At 34.0% G+C, this 20,111-nt stretch overlaps 2 protein-coding genes and 1 long non-coding RNA gene across 3 annotated transcripts in view; 1 reads left to right on the top strand and 2 right to left on the bottom strand.

The window, feature by feature from the left end:
• LOC111697211 (putative pre-mRNA-splicing factor ATP-dependent RNA helicase DHX16) overlaps positions 1 to 357 on the bottom strand; it is a 10,045-nt gene extending 9,688 nt beyond the window's left edge. Inside the window, exon 1 of the mRNA XM_023467118.1 lies at positions 74 to 357. Coding sequence (XP_023322886.1) covers positions 74 to 318 — 245 coding nt within the window. The 5' untranslated portion in view covers positions 319 to 357. The remainder of the gene's footprint in view (positions 1 to 73) is intronic.
• A 1,822-nt stretch (positions 358 to 2,179) lies between these two features.
• LOC111697225 (phosphatidate cytidylyltransferase 1) lies at positions 2,180 to 7,911 on the top strand. The gene is made up of 10 exons (XM_023467138.1): positions 2,180 to 2,474; positions 2,794 to 2,873; positions 3,048 to 3,095; positions 3,221 to 3,317; positions 3,396 to 3,572; positions 4,996 to 5,080; positions 5,576 to 5,703; positions 6,077 to 6,199; positions 6,319 to 6,403; positions 7,777 to 7,911. The coding sequence occupies exons 1-10, from the start codon at positions 2,351 to 2,353 to the stop codon at positions 7,844 to 7,846; spliced, it is 1,017 nt and encodes a 338-aa protein (XP_023322906.1). The 5' UTR covers positions 2,180 to 2,350; the 3' UTR covers positions 7,847 to 7,911.
• A 10,589-nt stretch (positions 7,912 to 18,500) lies between these two features.
• Positions 18,501 to 20,105, bottom strand: LOC111697204 (uncharacterized). Its single transcript, XR_002764245.1, has 2 exons — positions 19,287 to 20,105; positions 18,501 to 18,907 (listed from the first exon to the last, which is right to left on the bottom strand). It is a non-coding gene; the product is annotated as an uncharacterized LOC111697204 (long non-coding RNA).
• Positions 20,106 to 20,111: the final 6 nt, after the last annotated feature.

Raw genomic sequence — 20,111 nt, 5'->3', positions numbered from 1 at the left:
CTCCCTATAGATGCGCCTCATTAACTTTAACATTTCAATAACTTTTATGTCCTGATATGATTGTTTCCAATACCTGTTTTCTAGTTTCCTTTTTTCCCCCGCAGACGCTTCACGGGGAATTTTTCCCCATAACTCGACAGAAAAGCTTTTAACCGTATCATTTATATCAATAGTTTCAGTTTCCCGAATCTTCTCCAGAAATACTTCGGGGCTTGCGGATTTTTTGCACAGTCCCAACAGAAAATCCGCAATATTTCTGTCCGAAATATCAAGCATGTCGTGTAATCGGTCACTCACCCAAGTAGAGAGGTCTGACATGTTTGAATTTAAATTGATCTGCAAAATAAAACAATAAATATTGCGTTTATACAAAAACAACCGATGCATTGATTTTGTAATGATTACATCGTGATGCTATCCAGTACCAGTAACAAGCACATAGAAATAAATCAATAATCCTAGAAAACTGACAAAACTAAATTGAAACATAGGTAACTTCCAAGAGAACGATTTTTGGCCCCCCTCCCCCCCTCATATCAATTTTGAACATGGATATCATTGGTCATGTGGCCGCAGCGCTCGGCCCCCTAGCCTATCCTAGCCACAGCGCTCGGCCCAGAAAGTGTCTTTACCTAACCTAAACCTCAATAGTTAATAATAAATAAATAATAATTTACTAATTTCGTCTTGTACAAAATTGATAGGAGGGGGGGTCCAAAAATCGTTCACTAGGACAGACCTAAAAACTCTTATTTCTTCTTAAGCATTTAGTATCGCATGGAAGGTAGATGCAAAGAGAAATCAGTCATTTCTTATAACACAATGCTTCATGATATACAGGGTGTCCCACATCAAATTAGACCGCGTCAATGGGTCTAAATTACGATTTTGGGGACAAATCAAGAATTTTAAGAAGAATGAAAAATTGGGTCTGTCCTAGTGAACGATTTTTGGACCCCCCCCCCCCNTCAATTTTGTACATGACCAAATTGGTATTTATTTAGCATTATTTAGGGTTAGGTTAGGTTAAGACACTTTCTGGGCCGAGCACTGCGGCTAGGATGGGCTAGGGGGCCGAGCGCTACGGCCACAGGTTAGGTTAAGTTAAACACTTTCTGTAAGATCTATGTACAAGGGGGGGTTCTCTAGGAATATACTGAATCATTTTGAAAACTTTAATAAGGCTAATTCGGCTAATAGAAAAAAGTGTCGCAGAAAATGCTAGGTTTTGTGAGTATTATGTGCGAATTTTGGCGTTAAAGATTGGATATAATCTAATGATATGGGACGCTCTGTAGTACTATTTAAATTAAGGACATATATTTCATAACTGAAACAAAAATGTAAGATAAGAAAATCTGTTGGACGACCGATGCGGCTAGGATTTTCTTGCTACCTCTTTCACTGCATCAAAGTTTAATAAAATTATTAAATTATCGCCGCCGCCGAAACAAACGTTGTGAGTCTAAATAAGCGGTTGGATGCCGCAGAAGATTATAAAGTTTCTTCGGCTTTATGTTTTGGTGGTTAAAATAAACATAGAAGACGACTAATTAGGGGATTTTTTTTATTTTCAGTGAAAATTCTCAACTATTGGAGAAGACAATTATTAATGAAATTTAAGGAAAATTTATGAAAATTTTAGATTGATAAAAACCTCTCATTTGAGCCTGTGGACCGGAAAAATTTGATTTTTGACAATTAAATAACTCGTTCATAAATAATGTCCAAGTTGCTGATTTTTTTGATGATTTTTTCTCGAAAATTATTTCAATTGTAGAACAAAATATTGCTTTTAAACTTTGCTTGAATTCGGTCTGAAAATTTGTCAATTAGAAAGCGTCATACCTTGTTTGCAAATGAGTCACATATATGGCGTTAATAAAACATGATAACAAACACTGCTGCACGTCAAGTTATAAATTACAGTTAATTAGTGATGTTACATTTGTAAGCAAAGGAAATAAAAATTCAAGCTGTGCACTGTACATTTGGCAGTACAGTTAAACGATGAGTTGAATTAAAATGTTACTAATGACTGTTAGTTTTAGGCTAGGGGTGTGCTGTATAACATAAGTCTGGCTGCCATAGTTTGCTAAATAATCTTCTTTAGCCCTGGAATAATTATCTGCTTTTTATTTTCTCGAAATTATGTTTTGAGATTTTTACACAGAAACTGAAGCATGATTTTTCAGAAAAAAAATATTTAATAATATGAAAACATATTAAAGAGTTTTTACAATAATTAATTCATAATGGTTATGATTTGATATCTGCTCTGATACAATATACTCTCTTGACTCCGGAGAGTAAACTAAACAGTAGACAAATACAATAGACATAATCAGACATGCCTGAAGAAGAGCACAAGTCCAAGACTGTTGAGAATGAGAATCTGAACTCGAAGTTTCTATTTGGAAACATTTCAAGATTATCTTCAAGATGGCAGTCCTGGTTACTCAGAGTTCAATCAGGTTAGGAATTTACGATTTATTTAATAGATTTTTTAAAATCAAATTCAGCCAATGTAGAGTCTCTTTCTTCTCCTTTAACTCAGTATCCCAAGCTTGCATGTGTAAAAAACTGAAAAAAAACATTATCAAGACATTTTAGGAGTTTAGGGAAAATGAAAAATTGGACATCTTCCTTAACAATAAAATTTATTTTACCCCTAACTCGGCAAACATTTATATTTACATTTATATTGGGGGGGGGGGGGGGGGGTTAATTCTCTTAGTGGGGTGTAATAATTTTCACAAAATATATATCCCTGTCATGGTTTTATGTTTTAAGGGTTTATCCTGATGTCCAGTTTCTACCTGGTGGTAAGGATGGGTCCAATAGGTCTCCTCCTTCTCACATATCTAGTACAGGTAAGTTGCAGTCTCAATGTAGACGAAGAAAGGGGTGGAGAGGAATGATTAAAAAAGATTTTGGAGAAGACAGGATGAAAAGGGAATTGAAATTTGCATATGAGGTCGAGGGTGAAATATTCTATTTATGATATGTATTCAATTTATTGTAAGAAAAAATTTATTATATTCTAGATTGTATCGTTTCACGAGGCAATGGAAACTGCAATTTTGTTCACAAAGGAAAGTTCAAAATATATTTTTAACAATTGTAGGTTGGATTAGAAAAAAATATTATCTGGCAAAATATTTCTTGCTCTTGAAATAAATTATTTGCCCTGGATTTGAGATTTAGTTTTTGAGCTTAGAGCGAGGATTTGAGAGTCTGGTCCTGGCAGCTTCTTCTTCTGGCAAATATCTTTTGGACTAATCCAATAGTAGCAAAATATTCCCCAGCATCTCTAGGTATTCAAGCTTTAACATTTTTTTTATTTATTTAAATATCATAAGAAAATGTCGGATTTTTAATCAATTATAATCTAGATCGCTTTAAAGAGCCAATGTGCTTTCTAACCTACCTTCTCCTGATTGTATGGTTTCTCCTGAGCATGAAGGATGCATCTAAATGTCTGATTAAATATTGTCACTTTGCCTGGACTCATCTTCTCATCCTCTTCACAGCTTTCCAGGCATCTCTAGTTCTTCATACACTTCAGCATGGTAGGCATACTTTGATTTATTTGATTTATTGATTTATTGTCTCTGTTCTTCACACACTTCAGCATGGTAGGAATACTTTAGTTTATTTGATTTATTGATTTGTTGTCTCTGTTCTTCACACACTTCAGCATGGTAGGAATACTGTAATTTATTTGATTTATTGATTTTTTGTCTCTGTTCTTCACACACACTTCAGCATGGTAGGAATACTTTAATTCATTGGATTGATTGTTTGTTGTCTTAGTTCTTCACACACACTTCAGCATGGTAGGAATACTGTAATTTATTTGATTTATTGATTTTTTGTCTCTGTTCTTCACACACACTTCAGCATGGTAGGAATACTTTAATTCATTGGATTGATTGTTTGTTGTCTTAGTTCTTCACACACACTTCAGCATGGTAGGAATACTTTGATTGATTGATTGATTTGTTGTCTTAGTTCTTCACACACTTCAACATGGTAGGAATACTGTAATTTATTTGGTTGATTGATTTGTTTTCTCTAGTTCTTCACACACTTCAACATGGTAGGAATACTTTAATTTATTTTATTTATTGATTTGTTTTCTCTGTTCTTCACACACTTCAGCATGGTAGGAATACTGTAATTTATTTAATTTATTGATTTGTTGTCTCTAGTTCTTCACATACTTCAGCATCGTAAGAGTACTTTAATTTATTTGATTTATTGATTTGTTGTCTGTCTTAGTTCTTCACACACTTCAGCATGGTAGGAATACTGTAATTTATTTGATTTATTGATTTGTTGTCTCTAGTTCTTCACATACTTCAGCATGGTAGGATTACTTTAATTTATTGATCGATTTCTTGTGCTATTTCATCATTCACTACAACATGGTAGGAATACTTTAATTGCTTAATTGATTTGTTGTCTCAGTTCTTTTGACATTTCAGCCTGGTAGGAATATTTTAATTGTTTGATTGATTTGTTGTCTCAATTCTACATACACTAAAACATGGTAGAAATACTTAAATTGATTGTTTGATTTGTTGTCCCAATTCTACACACACTAAAACATGGAAGGAATAATGAAATTGATTAACTGACGTGGTTTCTTTAGCTCATAAGAACTTCAGTATCCCATGGTAGGAAAACTTAAATTGGTTTATTGATCAGTTGCTTTCAATATCTTATATTTCAGCAGTGATTTATAATTTTGAATTACCTCCCCCTTTTTTATATTTTTTTTCGCTGAATTGGGTAAAAGAAATAAATTTTTCTGTATAAACTTTTAAAAAGGGACGAAAAAATTGCCTTTGATGTCAAGTTTATCTTTTCTTTCTTCCAGATCTTAAAAATCATTCTCATTCTTAAAAAGATATACCCCTGCTCTGCAGCTTTACTGTTTGAAAGAAGCAATAAAGTATTGCGTCATACTTAATTGATTTCCTTTTTCAGGCATGGTTTGGTACATTTTTGCAATGTCAATAATAACAATCAACGACATCTCTGCATATATGTGTGGTTTCTTCTTCGGCTCCAGGTACATAAACATGCAAATAGATGTACAAAAACATTTATAATGATGAATTGGAATATAGGCTTTTAAGTGCAGGGTATATCTAATAAGAATAAATCTGCAAAGACAGCTGTTCGGAATTTTTAAGTCTTTAATATGTTCACGTTTTCTTGCAACTGAAGGGTTGTATAGGGGCGTACACAGGAATTTGTCCAGGGAGGGGGAGGCTCACATATTTTTACTTTCCATGGGGTTGCTCAGCACCTTTTGGCGCCTGGAAACCATCGATTTTACTGATCCAGGGGGAATGATCCCCATAGTCCCCCTCCCTCTGTGTACGCCTCTGAGTGTGTTCCACTCTTATTCAGGACTGCATATTTTAAATATTCATGCCGGAAGACAAAATTCAACCTTCAGATCTTTAAGATATAAAGAAATTAGGTCGTCATTGAAGTCTCATCCTTTGTGGAGAACTAACTGTCATTTTCAAATTTTAACGCCTAAGTGAAATTAATTTAGGTCTCTGATAGTTGTGAGTCCTAAGAAGACCGTTGAAGGGTATGTCGGGGGAGGCCTACTCACAATAATGTTAGGTCCATCCTATGGATTTCTTCTTCTACAGTTTCCTAGTATACTCTGCCCAACAGGAGAGAATCAATTTAACTTTTTTAATTTGAATTTATTTTTTAGTTTTCAGGGGTGTATTCTGTATAATGTTTTTAAGAATTTTTAATAATGGGGGGGAATGAAAAATTGGACATCAATAATTTTTTTTTTAAACTTTCCCCTAAAAATCATTGATTCTCCCCAATTCAGAGAATAAAACCCAAAAATAAACTTCTGGGGGGAAAATCATTTATTAAGCAATTAGAAGACTAGAAGAAGATTTAATTAAATCTTGGGATCGTCATATTTTTAAGAGTGTCAGGTCGTCTTTACACTCTCATCCTTTGTCATCCTTTAGGTAGCTCTGTATCAAATCTGATAAATTCCCAATTTATTGATTCTGGTTGGTATCAGGTGGATTATCAGTACTAGAATGTGATCCCTTGAGCTATCCTCTTTACTCTGGTAGTATACCGCCCTTTATCCTGCACTGTCTAGTAATCAGTATATTCGCTAGCACCTTCGGACCTACTGCAGGTGCAACAACTTCAGCTCATACAAGAATTAATATTTTTTTAGAAAAATTGTTTTCGAAGATTGGGAGGCATTCAACTCCCAAAAAGAACTTTTTTGTTAAGTTTTTGGTCTGTTTTCAGGGTTCCTGTGTAGCGGCTTCAAACGAGCTTGTAACAAAAAAAATTTTGGAAATTTTATTCCTGGTCATGGCGGAGTTTTGGACAGGTACAGTTGTGTTTATCCCTGGTCATGGTGGAGTTTTGGACAGGTACGTTGTGTTTATCTCTGGCCATGGCGGAGTTTTGGACAGGTATAGTTTTGTTTATCCCTGGCCATGGCGGAGTTTTGGACAGGTACAGTTGTGTTTATCCCTGGTCATGGTGGAGTTTTGGACAGGTATAGTTGTGTTTATCTCTGGTCATGGCGGAGTTTTTGACTGGTATAGTTGTGTTTATCCCTGGCCATGGCGGAATTTATGACAGTTATAGTTGTGTTTATCTCTGGCCATGGCGGAGTTTTGGACAGGTATAGTTTTGTTTATCCCTGGCCATGGTGGAGTTTTGGACAGGTACATTTTGTGTTTATCCCTGGTCATGGCGGAGTTTTTGACAGTTATAGTAATATCTATCCCTGGCCATGGTGGAGTTCAGGACGGGTTATTTATGTTTATCAATTGTCATGGCGGTGTTTAGGACAGATAGTTGTCTTTATCCCTGGTCATGGCGGAGTTTTGGAGAGATACAGGGTGGCCCACGAAACATGACAGCTGGTGAATAGTTTAAAATGTCTTCTTCCATAACTTGATAAGTTGTTTGATACTGAAGAGACTAATAACATTTTTTATATGACAGTTAAATCATAGTAAAATTGGTTTCATAGTTAAGTGTAAGAGTAACACATTTTTTTTAAGAAATAAACTGCAGAAAGTCTTTGATATCTAATACAGTATGTGGAAGAAGACATTCAAAACTATTGACCAACTGTAATGTTTAGTGAGACACCCTGTAGTTGTCTTTATCCCTGGTCCTGCCGGAGTTCTGAACTTGTGTATTGAATATTCGAGTTTTACAATTTTAGAATATTTTATATTTTTCATTTTATGAGAAGCACGTTAAACCCTCCCCTCCCCAATGCGCAGGAAAAAGTGATGCCCAACTCTGCATCAAATATTTATTACATTCATTACATAAAGATTTCATTCATTTTTATCATTTTCCCTTTAAACAGCTTAGTGTCATGGGGGGGGGGGGAGATCCTGGACGAGTAGGTAGGAAAACATCTATAAACATGATACTGACCGAAATATTACTTCGGTTAATCAAACTCGTCCAACAACAAACATCGTCATATCTAACAAAAATAATGAAAAGAGTCAAATGTTTGTATGAAGACATATCCCATTTATAATACTACAAAAATGTATATCAGAATATCCATATAATATTATTACATCACAGATAAATTTTTAGGTATTACAGGGGAAGAAAGTGCCAAACCGTGCTTATGTCCCAAGCCTGACACTTAGTGTTAGGTCTGGGCCAAATCACTGTTAAGAAATTTCTTCCCCTGAATTAAGTTTTTTGAATTGTTTATTTCAGATGTGACTGCATGTTTCTCATGGCTTCATTTACCTACGTTTACGTTAAACATTTTGTTGTTGCTGAATAATATTTACATTTTATTTATTTTGTTTTATACAATAAGTTCTAATAAATATTTTTACATGAAAGTGATACAATGTTAGTTAAATCACTTTTTGATAGTTAATTGTAAATGTTTATTCTTTGTTATATTTTTCTGTTAGACAATTATGTTCATGAAACTCTTTATTAATAATAATATGGGGCAATGTTACACTTCAAATAGTTTAATTCTTGCAATGTTACATATAATCCAAATTACAGAAATTAAAGGAACTCTTAAGTGTATCTTCAAGTGTCCCCACATGCGAAGATGGTAATGCCCGATTTAAACCTTCAACTGATCAATAATATAAGATTATTTCGTTTTTGGGTTTACGTGTTTAATTTCTATGTTTTCCTGCAGTAGAAATGCGAAAGTCACTTTTTGTAGCTATTAAATTATAAACATTGAAATATATTATATAATTCATATGCTTGATCAGACAAAGCTTTATATGGTAACTTTGTGATTCAGGCATTATCATCTTCTCTTGGAGGGTCAGAGTCGAGGGCTTTTCTAGGAATTGAGTCGGGGGGGGGGGGNTGAAAATATTTGTAACCCCCCTTGAATACTATTTACACCCCAGTTTTGCAAGGAAAAGAGCGGTTTACAACCAAAAAAGGCATAGACTCCAATTTCCGCCCTGGCCCATGATGTGTTGCAAAAAATTAGTGCAATTTACCTCATTTCTTGCTGATAATATCAGTGCAATATAAATCCCAAATCTTCATCTTACTATTGCCAAGAAAGTTACAGAATAATGCAATCTACTCCTGAAATATTGGTCCTATGGACACGCCTCAACGCGGAAACGGACCAAAAACAAGAATTATCGGAAATCTCTAAAAGAGGGATTTCCGATTCCTCTATATTTACAGTTGATTCGTTTCCCATTTATTTTGAACGGTTTCCGCATTTTTTTTTGGTCCGTTTCCGGTTTTCAGAAAAAAATTCTAGTTCTCAGTTTGTTGATCGGTTTCCTGTTATTTTTATTTCCAAATATTTTTGGTCCGTTTCCGATTTTCAGCAAAAAGTTATGATTTCTGATCTGTTAATGGGTTGCCTCTTTTTTACGAATCGTTCCTGCATATTTTTGGTCCGTTTCTGTTTTTCAGAAAAAGTAAACAAATTTCATTTCTTGTTCAGTTTCCTCTATTTTTCGATCCGTTTCCGCATATTTTTGGTCCTTTTCCGGTTTCCAGATAAAGTTAAAGTAAAATTGTGATGGGTAACGAATTAGGTTCAACTCATGTTTGTTTTTCTCGATTTTCATGATAGAAATGATAAAAGAGAAACCATGATTGGGATTGACTAAATACGATAAAAAAGAGAAACCATGGTTGGGATTGATAGAAATGATAAAAGAGCAAACCATGATTGGGATTGACTAAATAGGATAAAAAGAGAAACCATGGTTGGGATTGACTAAATTGGATGAAAAAGAGAAATCAAGGTTGGGATTGATAGAATAAGGTGAAAGAAAAACCATGGTTGGGATTGATAGAATAGGGTAAAAGAGAAACCATGGTTGGGATTGATAAAATAGGGTAAAAGAGAAACCATGGTTGGGATTGATAGAATAGGGTGAAAGAGAAATCAAGGTTGGAATTGATACAATAGGGTAAAAGAGAAACCATGGTTGGGACTGATAGAATATTGATATAACAGGATAAAAAAGATAAATCACGATTGGAATTGATAGAATATGATAAAAGAGAAACCTTGGTTATTAAAATGGGATATTTATAGATAAATCCGTGGTTTAGGTGATAAATTCCAAGGTTTAGATGATAAATTCCAAGGGTTATGTGATTAACTTCTAGGTTTTGGTAAGAAATCCATGATTCAGGTGATTATCTCCAAGGTTTGAGTTTGGGTTTATGAGTTTGAGTTTACCATTGTGTGAATCATCTAAAGCATGGAGTTTATCATCTAAACCTTAATGTTTATCTGTACCATGGGTTAGTCATCCAAAGCATAGAGTTATTCATGTAAACCATTAATCATCTTAACCATGGATTTACTCTAGAATTTTAACATCTTAACTTTGGAATAATTGACCTGGACTTTATCTTTATCAGCAGAACCGTGGAGTTTATTCCCTAAACGATAACTTTATTATTTAAACCCTGGAGTTTATTCCCTAAACCGAGTTTATCCCCTGAAGAAGAGAGTTTTCCATTTGAACCTTGAAGTTTTTCAGATTTATACCTTGGAGTTTTTCACCTGAACCTTAGAGTCTATCATCTGAACCATGGAGTTTTTCATCTAAACCACGAGCTCTTCATTCTGAGCTATGAATTTTGTCATCTAAACCATGGAGGTTTACATTAAACCATTAAGTTTTTAATTTAAACCATGGAGTTTTACAATTAAACTACGAAGTTTTTCATTCAAACCATGAAGTTTATTATCTAAACCATGGAGCTTTTATTTAAACCTTGAAGTTAATTACCTGAATCATAGAAGTTTATGTTCTAAAGTTCTTGAATTCTAAAGTGTATAAGTTTTTAAGTTCTTGTGTTCTAAAGTTCTTGAATTCTTAAGTTCTTGAATTCTAAAGATCTTGAATTCTAAAGTTTTTGTGTTCTAAAGTTCTTCAGTTATAAAAGTTCTTCAATTATAAAGTTTATGAGTTATTAAGTTTTTAAATTATGAAGTTCTTGTGTTCTAAAGTTCTTGTGTTCTAAAGTTCTTGTGTTCTAAAGTTCTTGTGTTCTAAAGTTATTGAGTTCTAAAGTTATGTAGATCTAAAGTTCTGGATTTCTAAAGTTCTTGTGTTCTAAACTTCGTGTGTTCTAAAGTTCTTGTGTTCTAGAGTTCTGGATTTCTAAAGTTCTTGTGTTCTAAAGTTCTTGTGTTCTAAAGTTCTTGTGTTCTTGAGTTCTAAAGTTCTAAAGTTTCATTTGTAGCTCTAAAGTTCTTGAGTTCTAAAGTTATGTAGATCTAAAGTTCTTGTGTTCTAGAGTTCTGGATTTCTAAAGTTCTTGTGTTCTAAAGTTCTTGTTTTCTAGAGTTCTAGAGTTCTTGTGTTCTAGAGTTCTGGATTTCTAAAGTTCTTGCGTTCTAGAGTTCTGGATTTCTAAAGTTCTTGTGTTCTAAAGTTCTTGTGTTCTAAAGTTCTTGTGTTCTAAAGTTCTTGTGTTCTAAAGTTCTTGTGTTCCAAAGTTCTGGATTTTTTAAGTTCTTGAGTTCTAAAGTTATGTAGATCTAAAGTTATTGTGTTCTAAAGTTCTTGTGTTCTAAAGTTCTAGTGTTCTATCTACGGTTCTTGCGTTCTAAAGTTCTTGTGTTCTAAAGTTCTTGTGTTTTAAAGTTCTTGTGTTCTAAAGTTCTTGTGTTCTATAGTTTCTTGTGTTATAAAGTTCTGGATTTCTAAAGTTCGTGTGTTCTGAAGTTCTGGATTTCTAAAGTTCTTGAATTCTAAAGTTCTGGATTTCTAAAGTTCTTGAGTTTTAAATTTCTAAAGTTATAAAATTTCATTTGTAATTCTAAAGTTTTTGAATTGTAAAGTTCTTGAGTTAAAAGGTTCTTTAGTCATAAAATACTTAAGTTCTTGATTGCTTGAGTTCTAAAGGTATTAAATTGTTATTTATTAAGTTCATAATTCCCAAGATCTGAAGTTGTTGTTTTTAGTTCTATTAATCAATTAGGTTACAAATAGTTCTTTAACGTAAATGCTCTAGCTTTTTCTCCTTTCTAAATTTCATGAAAATTATTTCTCTTTATTCCTAACTATGATTGTATTTAAGTTACTTCAAAATTATGTTTTCTATATTTGGCAAACGTAATGTCATTGTATTCAATTTAGTTGTTTCAAAGTGGATTAAAAAATAACATATCTTATAGTTTATCTTTTTTAGGTTTATAGTGTTTCTCGTCTTATATTAAAGTTTATTCAATCATGATAAGTTTTGTAGTTCTCAAGATATCTGGGTAGTATGTAGTGCAGTAATGAAGGAATTCAGCATTAGAAGGGGGATTGAAATTCTTTCTTTTGTTGACTCCTTTTCAAGTGATTATTTTAGGTTTTGTAATTTAGATTTAGAATTCATTTCTTCTTTAATCTTTATTTGTTCTGATACTGTCATTGTATTGAGCTATGAGAGAAAGAAAAGAAGGTAGTTCCCCTCTTTACAAGTTTTACTATTTTGGACCAGGTTCAACTCTATAGTTGTAGCTCCGTCATATAGATAAGCCCTGTTACGGAGCTGAACCTAGGTATGTGACCCTGAAATCTTGACGGTTTTAAACTAATTATTCTTGAATAAACATAAAACGCTTTTTTTCATTTTTTTGATTTTATTTTTTTATAACACACTTTATGTATTTGAATTTGAGAATGGAGATAGTTATTTGACAGGGAGAGGGGGGGGCATTGGGGCGGGTGATACTCAGGTAGAGAGGGGGGGGGTAGAAGTGAGAGAAAAATGTTAAAATGAGAAAGGACATTTTTTCCTGAATTGTGTCCAGGACTGGGCTGGAGCTTTGTTTGACCGGTCAGGCTGATCTGACCGAGGCTGGCTGGCAGGCTGACCTGCCTGGCCTGACCTCACCAGGGAAAGCATTGTCTGTCCTTCGTTGTCCTTAGATCTTTGGATTGTATCCCTGATTCAGTCAGTGCTAGTTAGCTGGCTCAGCGAGGAACACAACACCAGTAACTCCTCACTCCAACATGGGAGATAATCCTGAAATATGGAAGGCTGTGGCTATGGCCGATCATTTTGAAAAGATCCAGAAGCTCCCTGAGAAAATTGAAGGAGTCCCCAATTTCCGTAGGGTTCCCGGATATAAAGTCTACTGCTGTGGACAGCCCACTGTTGCTGGATTTGAAAATGCCATCAACAAGGCTTGCGGTGAAACCTATCCCAAGACCAACAAGATTATCTGGTTGAACATGCGCCAGGAGCCCATCTGCTATGTGAATGGAAACCCCTACTGTGCACGTCCTCCAAACAAGATAGGAGAATACGCCGAGCTCGGTAACGTTACCCGCGAATCTGTGAAGAAGGATGAAGAGGAATTTGTTAAGGTTATTGAGGGACGTGTCAAGGGAAACGACAACAAGCTCAAGTTTGTTGATGTGAACAAGAAGGAAGGTGAGGTTGAGGCTGCTGACATCACCTCCCTTTCCCTTGTTATTGAGAAGGTCAAGGAAAAGTTCCCTGGACTTGTCCACATGAGAATTCCTGTCTGCAACTCTGCTGCTCCTACTGAAGCAGATTTCGACACCATCTGTACCACCCTCCAGGGCTCTGCTGTCAACTGCCCAGTCATTGTCAATTGCCAGGTTGGTCTTTCCAGATCCACCACTGGATGTGTTGCTGCTTGCCTGTTCAGAGAGTTCCAGCTGGCTGCTTCTTATGAAGGCTTGGTTGAAACCGTTCCCGGAGTCAATCTTGATCTCCTCAAGATGGACAGGTACAAGATGGATATGACCAAGGATCCTCTTTTCAGAGGAGAATTTGAGGTCATCAAGGAGCTCATTGCTGAGCTTCCTGACGGTGAGGCTTCCAAGAGAGAATGTGACAAAGTTATTGACAAAAATGGACCCACCAAGACCGGTGGAACTGGAATCAAGCAACTGAGAGAAAACATTGCCGAGTCCAAGCTTAGCTACGAGATTATGGACGATGCTGCCCAGGCGTTCCTTAAGACCAAGATCATGGACAACATTCACAAGTACTTTTATTGCATCTGCTTTGCTGCCTACTTGCGCGAAGCTGCAATCTTGAGCAAGGACGCTGCTTCTGAGGAGGACAAGAAGGCCTTCTCTCTCACCGGAGGAAAGGTCTCCACCCCTGCCGACCAGCTTAAGATGTCCAAGACCTTTGTCCAGTACATGGACGAGCACTCCAAGCTTAGAACCATTGTTGATGAGGGCAAAGGCAAGCTCCAATGGGAGAGAGATATTCCAGCAGAGGCTTTGGCCAATCTGGAATCCCTTGCTTCCACTGACTTCAAGGGTAACCTTGGTAAGATCATTCATGACATCTACCAGACTGCCCATGGACTCTTCAAGGATCTTCCCCAGGGAGACCACAAGAAGCGTGCCAAGTATCGTTTCGCTTCCAAGACCCTTATGCGTGTTCTCCCCAATGATCTGAAGGCTGAAGTTGAAGGTTTGATTGCCAACCAAACCATGACCCTGGACCTGTACGAGATTCTTGGACAGTGCACCTGGGGCCAAGCTAAGGCATAATCTCCCCTTTCCTGCCACCCCCTCTACCCCTTCCCGTAACTAACTCCCAGAGAATGGAATTGAAAGGAACGCTGAAGAAAGATGTGGAAAAGAGAGATTTCATTCAGAAATTATATATGCATGGTCTACAAGTATAAGATGGTGAACTGTTGATAAAAACCCTAAATTGCTGTTATTATGAAACAATAAATATAAATTACGATATGTCAAATTTATAGTTATCAATAATTTAGTAAATGTTTGAATGTTTTATAAATAAACCAAAATTCTTTCTTAAGTTTTATTTCTGTAACTTTTAAATGACTTATTTTCTTGAGATTACTCCATGATAAGAATATTACACAAGTTCTTTATCACTACCTATCTAATCTCTAAAACTGGGAAAAGGTAATGGGTGGAACTATAAACTATTAAGCTAGAAAATCAAGATTAACTGTTAGTGTAATGATACGGGACCGTCAAATTGACGACTAAATTCTAAAAAAAAAACTTTATAAAGGTAAAATTTGATATCAGATGAAAAAGAAAATGGCCGATAGTTGTCACACTTATTAGTTCTATACAATGTTTCATGGATAATGATTAAATGATTCCTTATTATTGAAGATTTATTATAAGCTAGCTGAAGTGCCCGGCGTTGCCCGTGGAGTTTTTAAAAAATTTAAATATATATATACAAAAATCGATTTTTGAAAGAAAAAAAATTCAAATTTTTTTTGCCTTTGTTACCCCAGGGATACCCCTGGGTTCCCTAAAAAATGTCAGCCAATTTGGACCTGCCGTTTAGCCAGCATAACTAACATATAAAGATATATACATATATATATGAGCGAAGAGATTTATTATGTAGACTACGTTAAGAAATGGGAAAGATAATTGTCCAAGATGATTTATAAAGCGAAGCTCATTTTAAATTACATATCAGTCTTCAGTAATTTGTTCTTAACAATTTATACTTTTTCTAACTTTGAACTCATCAGAGATTATATAGATAAATACATGGTTGATTTCCCAAAATGTATGAGACTTGAGAGATGCCTTAATACGGAATGTTTACTATAATCATAGTTCTTTGCAGCTTAATAATAATAATAATAATGTGTTTCGACATTTTAAATTTATACTATTTATTTACAATCGGTTCGAGGATTAAAGTTCTGAAACCGTTTTACATTCAGCCCTGGTAGATGCAAAATTTGACATAGATAAATAGAAAAAGATTAAATTAAACATAATAGATAAAAAAAACAAGAACATATGAACAAATAATTGTTTTGTAAATCTATCTGATCTTAGTAAAATGTTAGTTAAGAAACACATGAAATATCTTGATGTCTCATTGGACAATCCATTGAAAGCTCTGATTTTACAAGAATGAATAATTTTTATGTTAAATGATCGATGATTACGTAATAACTGAAATGATAAATATGTTATGTAATGAGAAATGATCAATGTCACCCTTTTCTGCATAATTTTCCATATTTTTTGTTGTAAAACTATAGTTCCAAAATATCTAAACAAATTTAAAATACACCATTAATACATGTATGTGTATCTTTGTGTGTAAATAAATCTTTATAATAATAATAATGATAAAATAAATGGACACTGCGGTGCTGAAATAAAAAACATTGCACTTTTTCCTTCCAGTTTGAAATCATTTTGTTTAACTTTGAGACCTTATATTCAAGGGGGAAAAAGATCTAACTCAACTTTTAGAGCGTCAAGAGTTTAATCTGCAGTTGTTAACTCTGTGCAATGTATATCGTTTTTGCATTGCTGCAGACTGCAGAGATACTAAATTATGGGTAGTTAATCCATTCAGAAAGCATTAATTCATATCATTTCATGATCTTCCAAATTAGGTTCATTTTCTTGCTTTTAAAAAGATGTAGAATGTATATGCAGATGTAGATATAGAATGTAGATGCAGATGTAGAATGTAGATACAGATGTAGATTGTAGAATGTAGATGTAGCTGATAGGAACAACTACGGATATCAATCCCATGTCACAGAATAATCTACGTGGATACGGCGAAAATAATTTTTGAATATAGAACTTTTAATAAATTATTCAAATATATGTAATTTTTTATGTGGTGGAACTGATCCCAGTACAGTACGAGAACAGGGCCGGTACGAATTTTGTAGAGCAGTCACAACCTGACACGTATAGTATTAGTCTTCAATAGATGATACTTGAGAGACGACTATGCTGGATTAGTCTTCAATAGATGATACTTGAGAGACGACTATGCTGGATTTGTTTAGTCTTCAATAGATGATACTTGAGAGACGACTATGCTGGATTAGTCTTCAATAGATGATACTTGAGAGAAGACTATGCTGGATTAGTCTTCAATAGATGATACTTGAGAGAAGACTATGCTGGATTAGTCTTCAATAGATGATACTTGAGAGACGACTATGCTGGATTTGCTTAGTCGCATTTCTATTCCAATTTGTGGTTCCCAAAATCTTTAAATTTACCAATTCTTACTACTAACAGATAACTAGGCTTTCCAATCGGAATTCCGTTGGGCGGAATTGCGCGCAATGGTTGCTTCCGCTTGCGCCATTTATTTTCGAAAAGGGAGCAATTAAATATTCGCGGAATAGCGTGCAAAGGAATTGCTTTTCGATCTAAAAATCAATATTTTTAACTGTTCGACTTACAGATTTATGCAACAATTACAAAAATGCAGAAATATCTCTGTAGATTTAAAAATAATCGATGCCCAAGTTTCACAATTGTTTCAACAGTTTTAAAATTTTTAAGTTTCTATTAATTTTCTATTTAATTAACAATTTAAAATGATACATTTTTCATTCGTTCACATTGGATGAATATTAAAATATCAAAATTATTTTGCTACAGTGAAAACCAGAAAACTATGGAACAGAAGGACAACATAGCAGAAAACATTTAGTAGTATCTTATTAAATCACTTATTCAGTTACATTGGTCTGCCAGAGTTTTCTGGTTATCATGCTGCAAATGAATATTATAAAACAAAAGATTAAGCTTAAATTCAATTTTCTTAGCATTTGGGTCTGAAATGTTCGTGCAGTTTAGTTTAGTGGATGCCACTTCCAAAATTTAAATTGAATTTTTTGTTGTTTGAAACGAATTGCGCAATTAAAATCCACTTGCGTTGGAAACACTACAGATAATCAATGACTTATTTAAAGACTAAAAACCAAATGTAACGGAATCACCCGGCCACATACAGGGTAACCCAAAAAAAGATGAGACTCCAAAGACGACTGTACGGAATTCCAACTATCTGTTTCCTTACAATCATGATTCCTTTTAAATGTAAGCTTGTTTCTTTCTTCAAGAAATCGTTTAAAAAGCCACAAAAACTATATTTAAGGCTGAAAACTTAATTTAATTTTAAGAGTTTCTTTACACTCGTATCCTTTGCGGGTAACATTTTTAGTTCGTTTAATATACATTAACATCACATCCTCTGCATCCTGTTTGGATAATTTCAACTGGCAAGACGTGTACATATTTTTTAAACACATCGAAAGAAAGACAATTTTGAAAACATTATTAAATATTTACTCTTTAAATATCTTTCTTCAGCTTATCGAAATCAATGACGAAAGTACTTTAACGCCAATTTTCTTTGAAATACACTGTAGAGATCCCTTCAAATAAGACGCTGGAATTTCACATTCAAATCAAATCAAATCAAATCATTCTTTTAATTTAAATTTATTTTCTCTTAATTTAATCAAAAATATATTCAATATTTCAAATTAATTCTGGAGTAAGACGACCTTCAAATCCTACCCAATAAGCAGACATGTGTTACAAAAAAAACTTGTGGCCAAAGCAAAACATATGCAGTGCACCCCTACCCCCCCCTTGCAAAAACGTACAATGTTAACCATCTATAAAAGGTTTTAAAGACCTCCCTTCTAAACCTTTTCCCTTTAAAATCCGACACTGAATTTCCAATTTTTCGTGAAAACGAAAAGTTTCTGTGTTTTTCAATTCTCGGTAATTTTTCGAATAGAAAAATATTTTTGTATCTAAATTTTAAAGAACCAGTCAGGGATGAACGACCATGTGCTGACTTAATTAATATTTTTCTCTTTAAACTGGTTTTATGCTTTGTCAGTTGTGTCCAACGATGTCATTAAAAAGACAACTTGAAAGTCGTATTTTTTATGACATTCCGTAGTCAACATACAAAATGTGGTCTGCCTTTTTTGTGCCGTCAATATTACAGGAGATATTAAGAATTTCGTTCAGATTTCAGTTTTGTTAAATAAAGCCAAAATTGTCGAAATCTCCGGTAATATTAAAAAGGCAGACCACATTTTGATGTTTTGGTCAAAGCTCCTTTTCTAAAGAGCTATTTAGAAGGAAAAAAATGTTGAATTCCTGATCTGCAACAAAATAAATTTACTTATTATACTTGATTTATCTATTATATATTTACATTAAGTGCAGATTCTTTTACATAGTGTACATAGTGTACAACACATACAGATCACATTTATTGATGATTATACAACTATAATTAACATGGCCATGGTCAACATTTGGTCACGTATGTAATGTATATTGTACATATACTAGTATACATGACATATTTAAAAACTTTTATTACAGATTCGATTAACATTCTTTTGTTTTACATAATAACATCATTGTTTATACATAGATAAGATAGCTTTTATGTACATTGTACTGTATGGCACAAGAATATATTGAAGCAATCTCTAGGCAGACTTAAATTAACAATTTTGGTGAAAGCATTTTGTCAAATTTTGATTAATCCAATAAAATATTTACATAAAGAATAATATATTAACTACATGCTGGATAATTTTTGATTGGAATCGTTTCCACATTTGGGGGGGGGGGAGGGAAAGTAGAAAATTAAAAATTGCTATGCACTGAATTAAAAAAACTGTTTTCGGTATTATCTACATATAGAAGCCTGTTTCTGAAACCAGATCGATGAAAGACAAAAGAAACTATATAAAAAATTTAAATTTCTGGACTAGAATGATAAAATTTCAGGGATTTTCTCTGAACTTTTATAACAGAGCTTAGAGATTCAAGTCCCTTTCGCCGAAAAAAAATCCTCTAAAAGTTTCTAACAATTCAACGATTGTTGTTTTTTTTTCTTCTCTCAAATATCTCCAAAAAAAAGTTAGTAGAAAATAATAGCCCCAAAAAAATGGAATGATTTACCGTGCATCAGAGGCGTAACATTAAACATGTTTTTTTTTTTGGGGGGGGGGTCTATTAAACCCTCCCCTTCCTATAAAAAAAATTTTAACACGCCCAATTGCATCCATTATTTAGAATTTATTTAATATATGATCACATACGCATTTAAATTGCAACCAATTGCTTTATCATCACGGAATAGAATAAAAAAGTTTTGCTTTGAAAAAGCACAATTTATACTTTGAACAAATGCATAAAAAAGTGCCTCATAAAATTAAGATTCGTAAAACATTAAATTCAATAAGATCGATAAAACGTGAACCACCAAATATAGATAGATGTTGGCAGTACAATTTCATCAGGTTGAATTCAAATATATAACAAGTGATAACGATCTACTGAATAAATGATGTGCGTGAATGTTGTACATATTTGGAAGCTGTACATTGATCGTACATGGAAGCTAGGCAAGTACATGCAATGTTGACGATCTCTGCGATCTGGCCGATCTTTTTACTCACAAAATGAATATCAATATTTTTTGTCAAATAAAATATTAAGCTGTTTCCGGAATTCCATAAAAAAAAACTTGTTCCGCCTTCTTAGATTGTTTGAGCAAATGAAGTTTTTAAGTAGTTCAGAACATGAAACATCTTTCTCTTTGTTAAACAATTACTGTGTCGAGAGATGGAGAGATGTTACTGGTAGAAACCAGATATCTCAACCATGTCAGATAATAGATCCAGGGAAAAAATGCTTAATATTTCCAGGTTTGCGTGATATAATTTTTAAAATAATCATTATCCTATGAATAATTTAGGTTACCAGAATTCGGAATCCGGAATC

This window comes from Eurytemora carolleeae, unplaced genomic scaffold (assembly GCF_000591075.1).
Source record: "Eurytemora carolleeae unplaced genomic scaffold, Eaff_2.0 scaffold139, whole genome shotgun sequence".
Classification (NCBI taxonomy): Eukaryota; Metazoa; Arthropoda; class Copepoda; order Calanoida; family Temoridae; genus Eurytemora; species Eurytemora carolleeae.
This window is presented reverse-complemented; position numbering and strand designations above follow the sequence as displayed.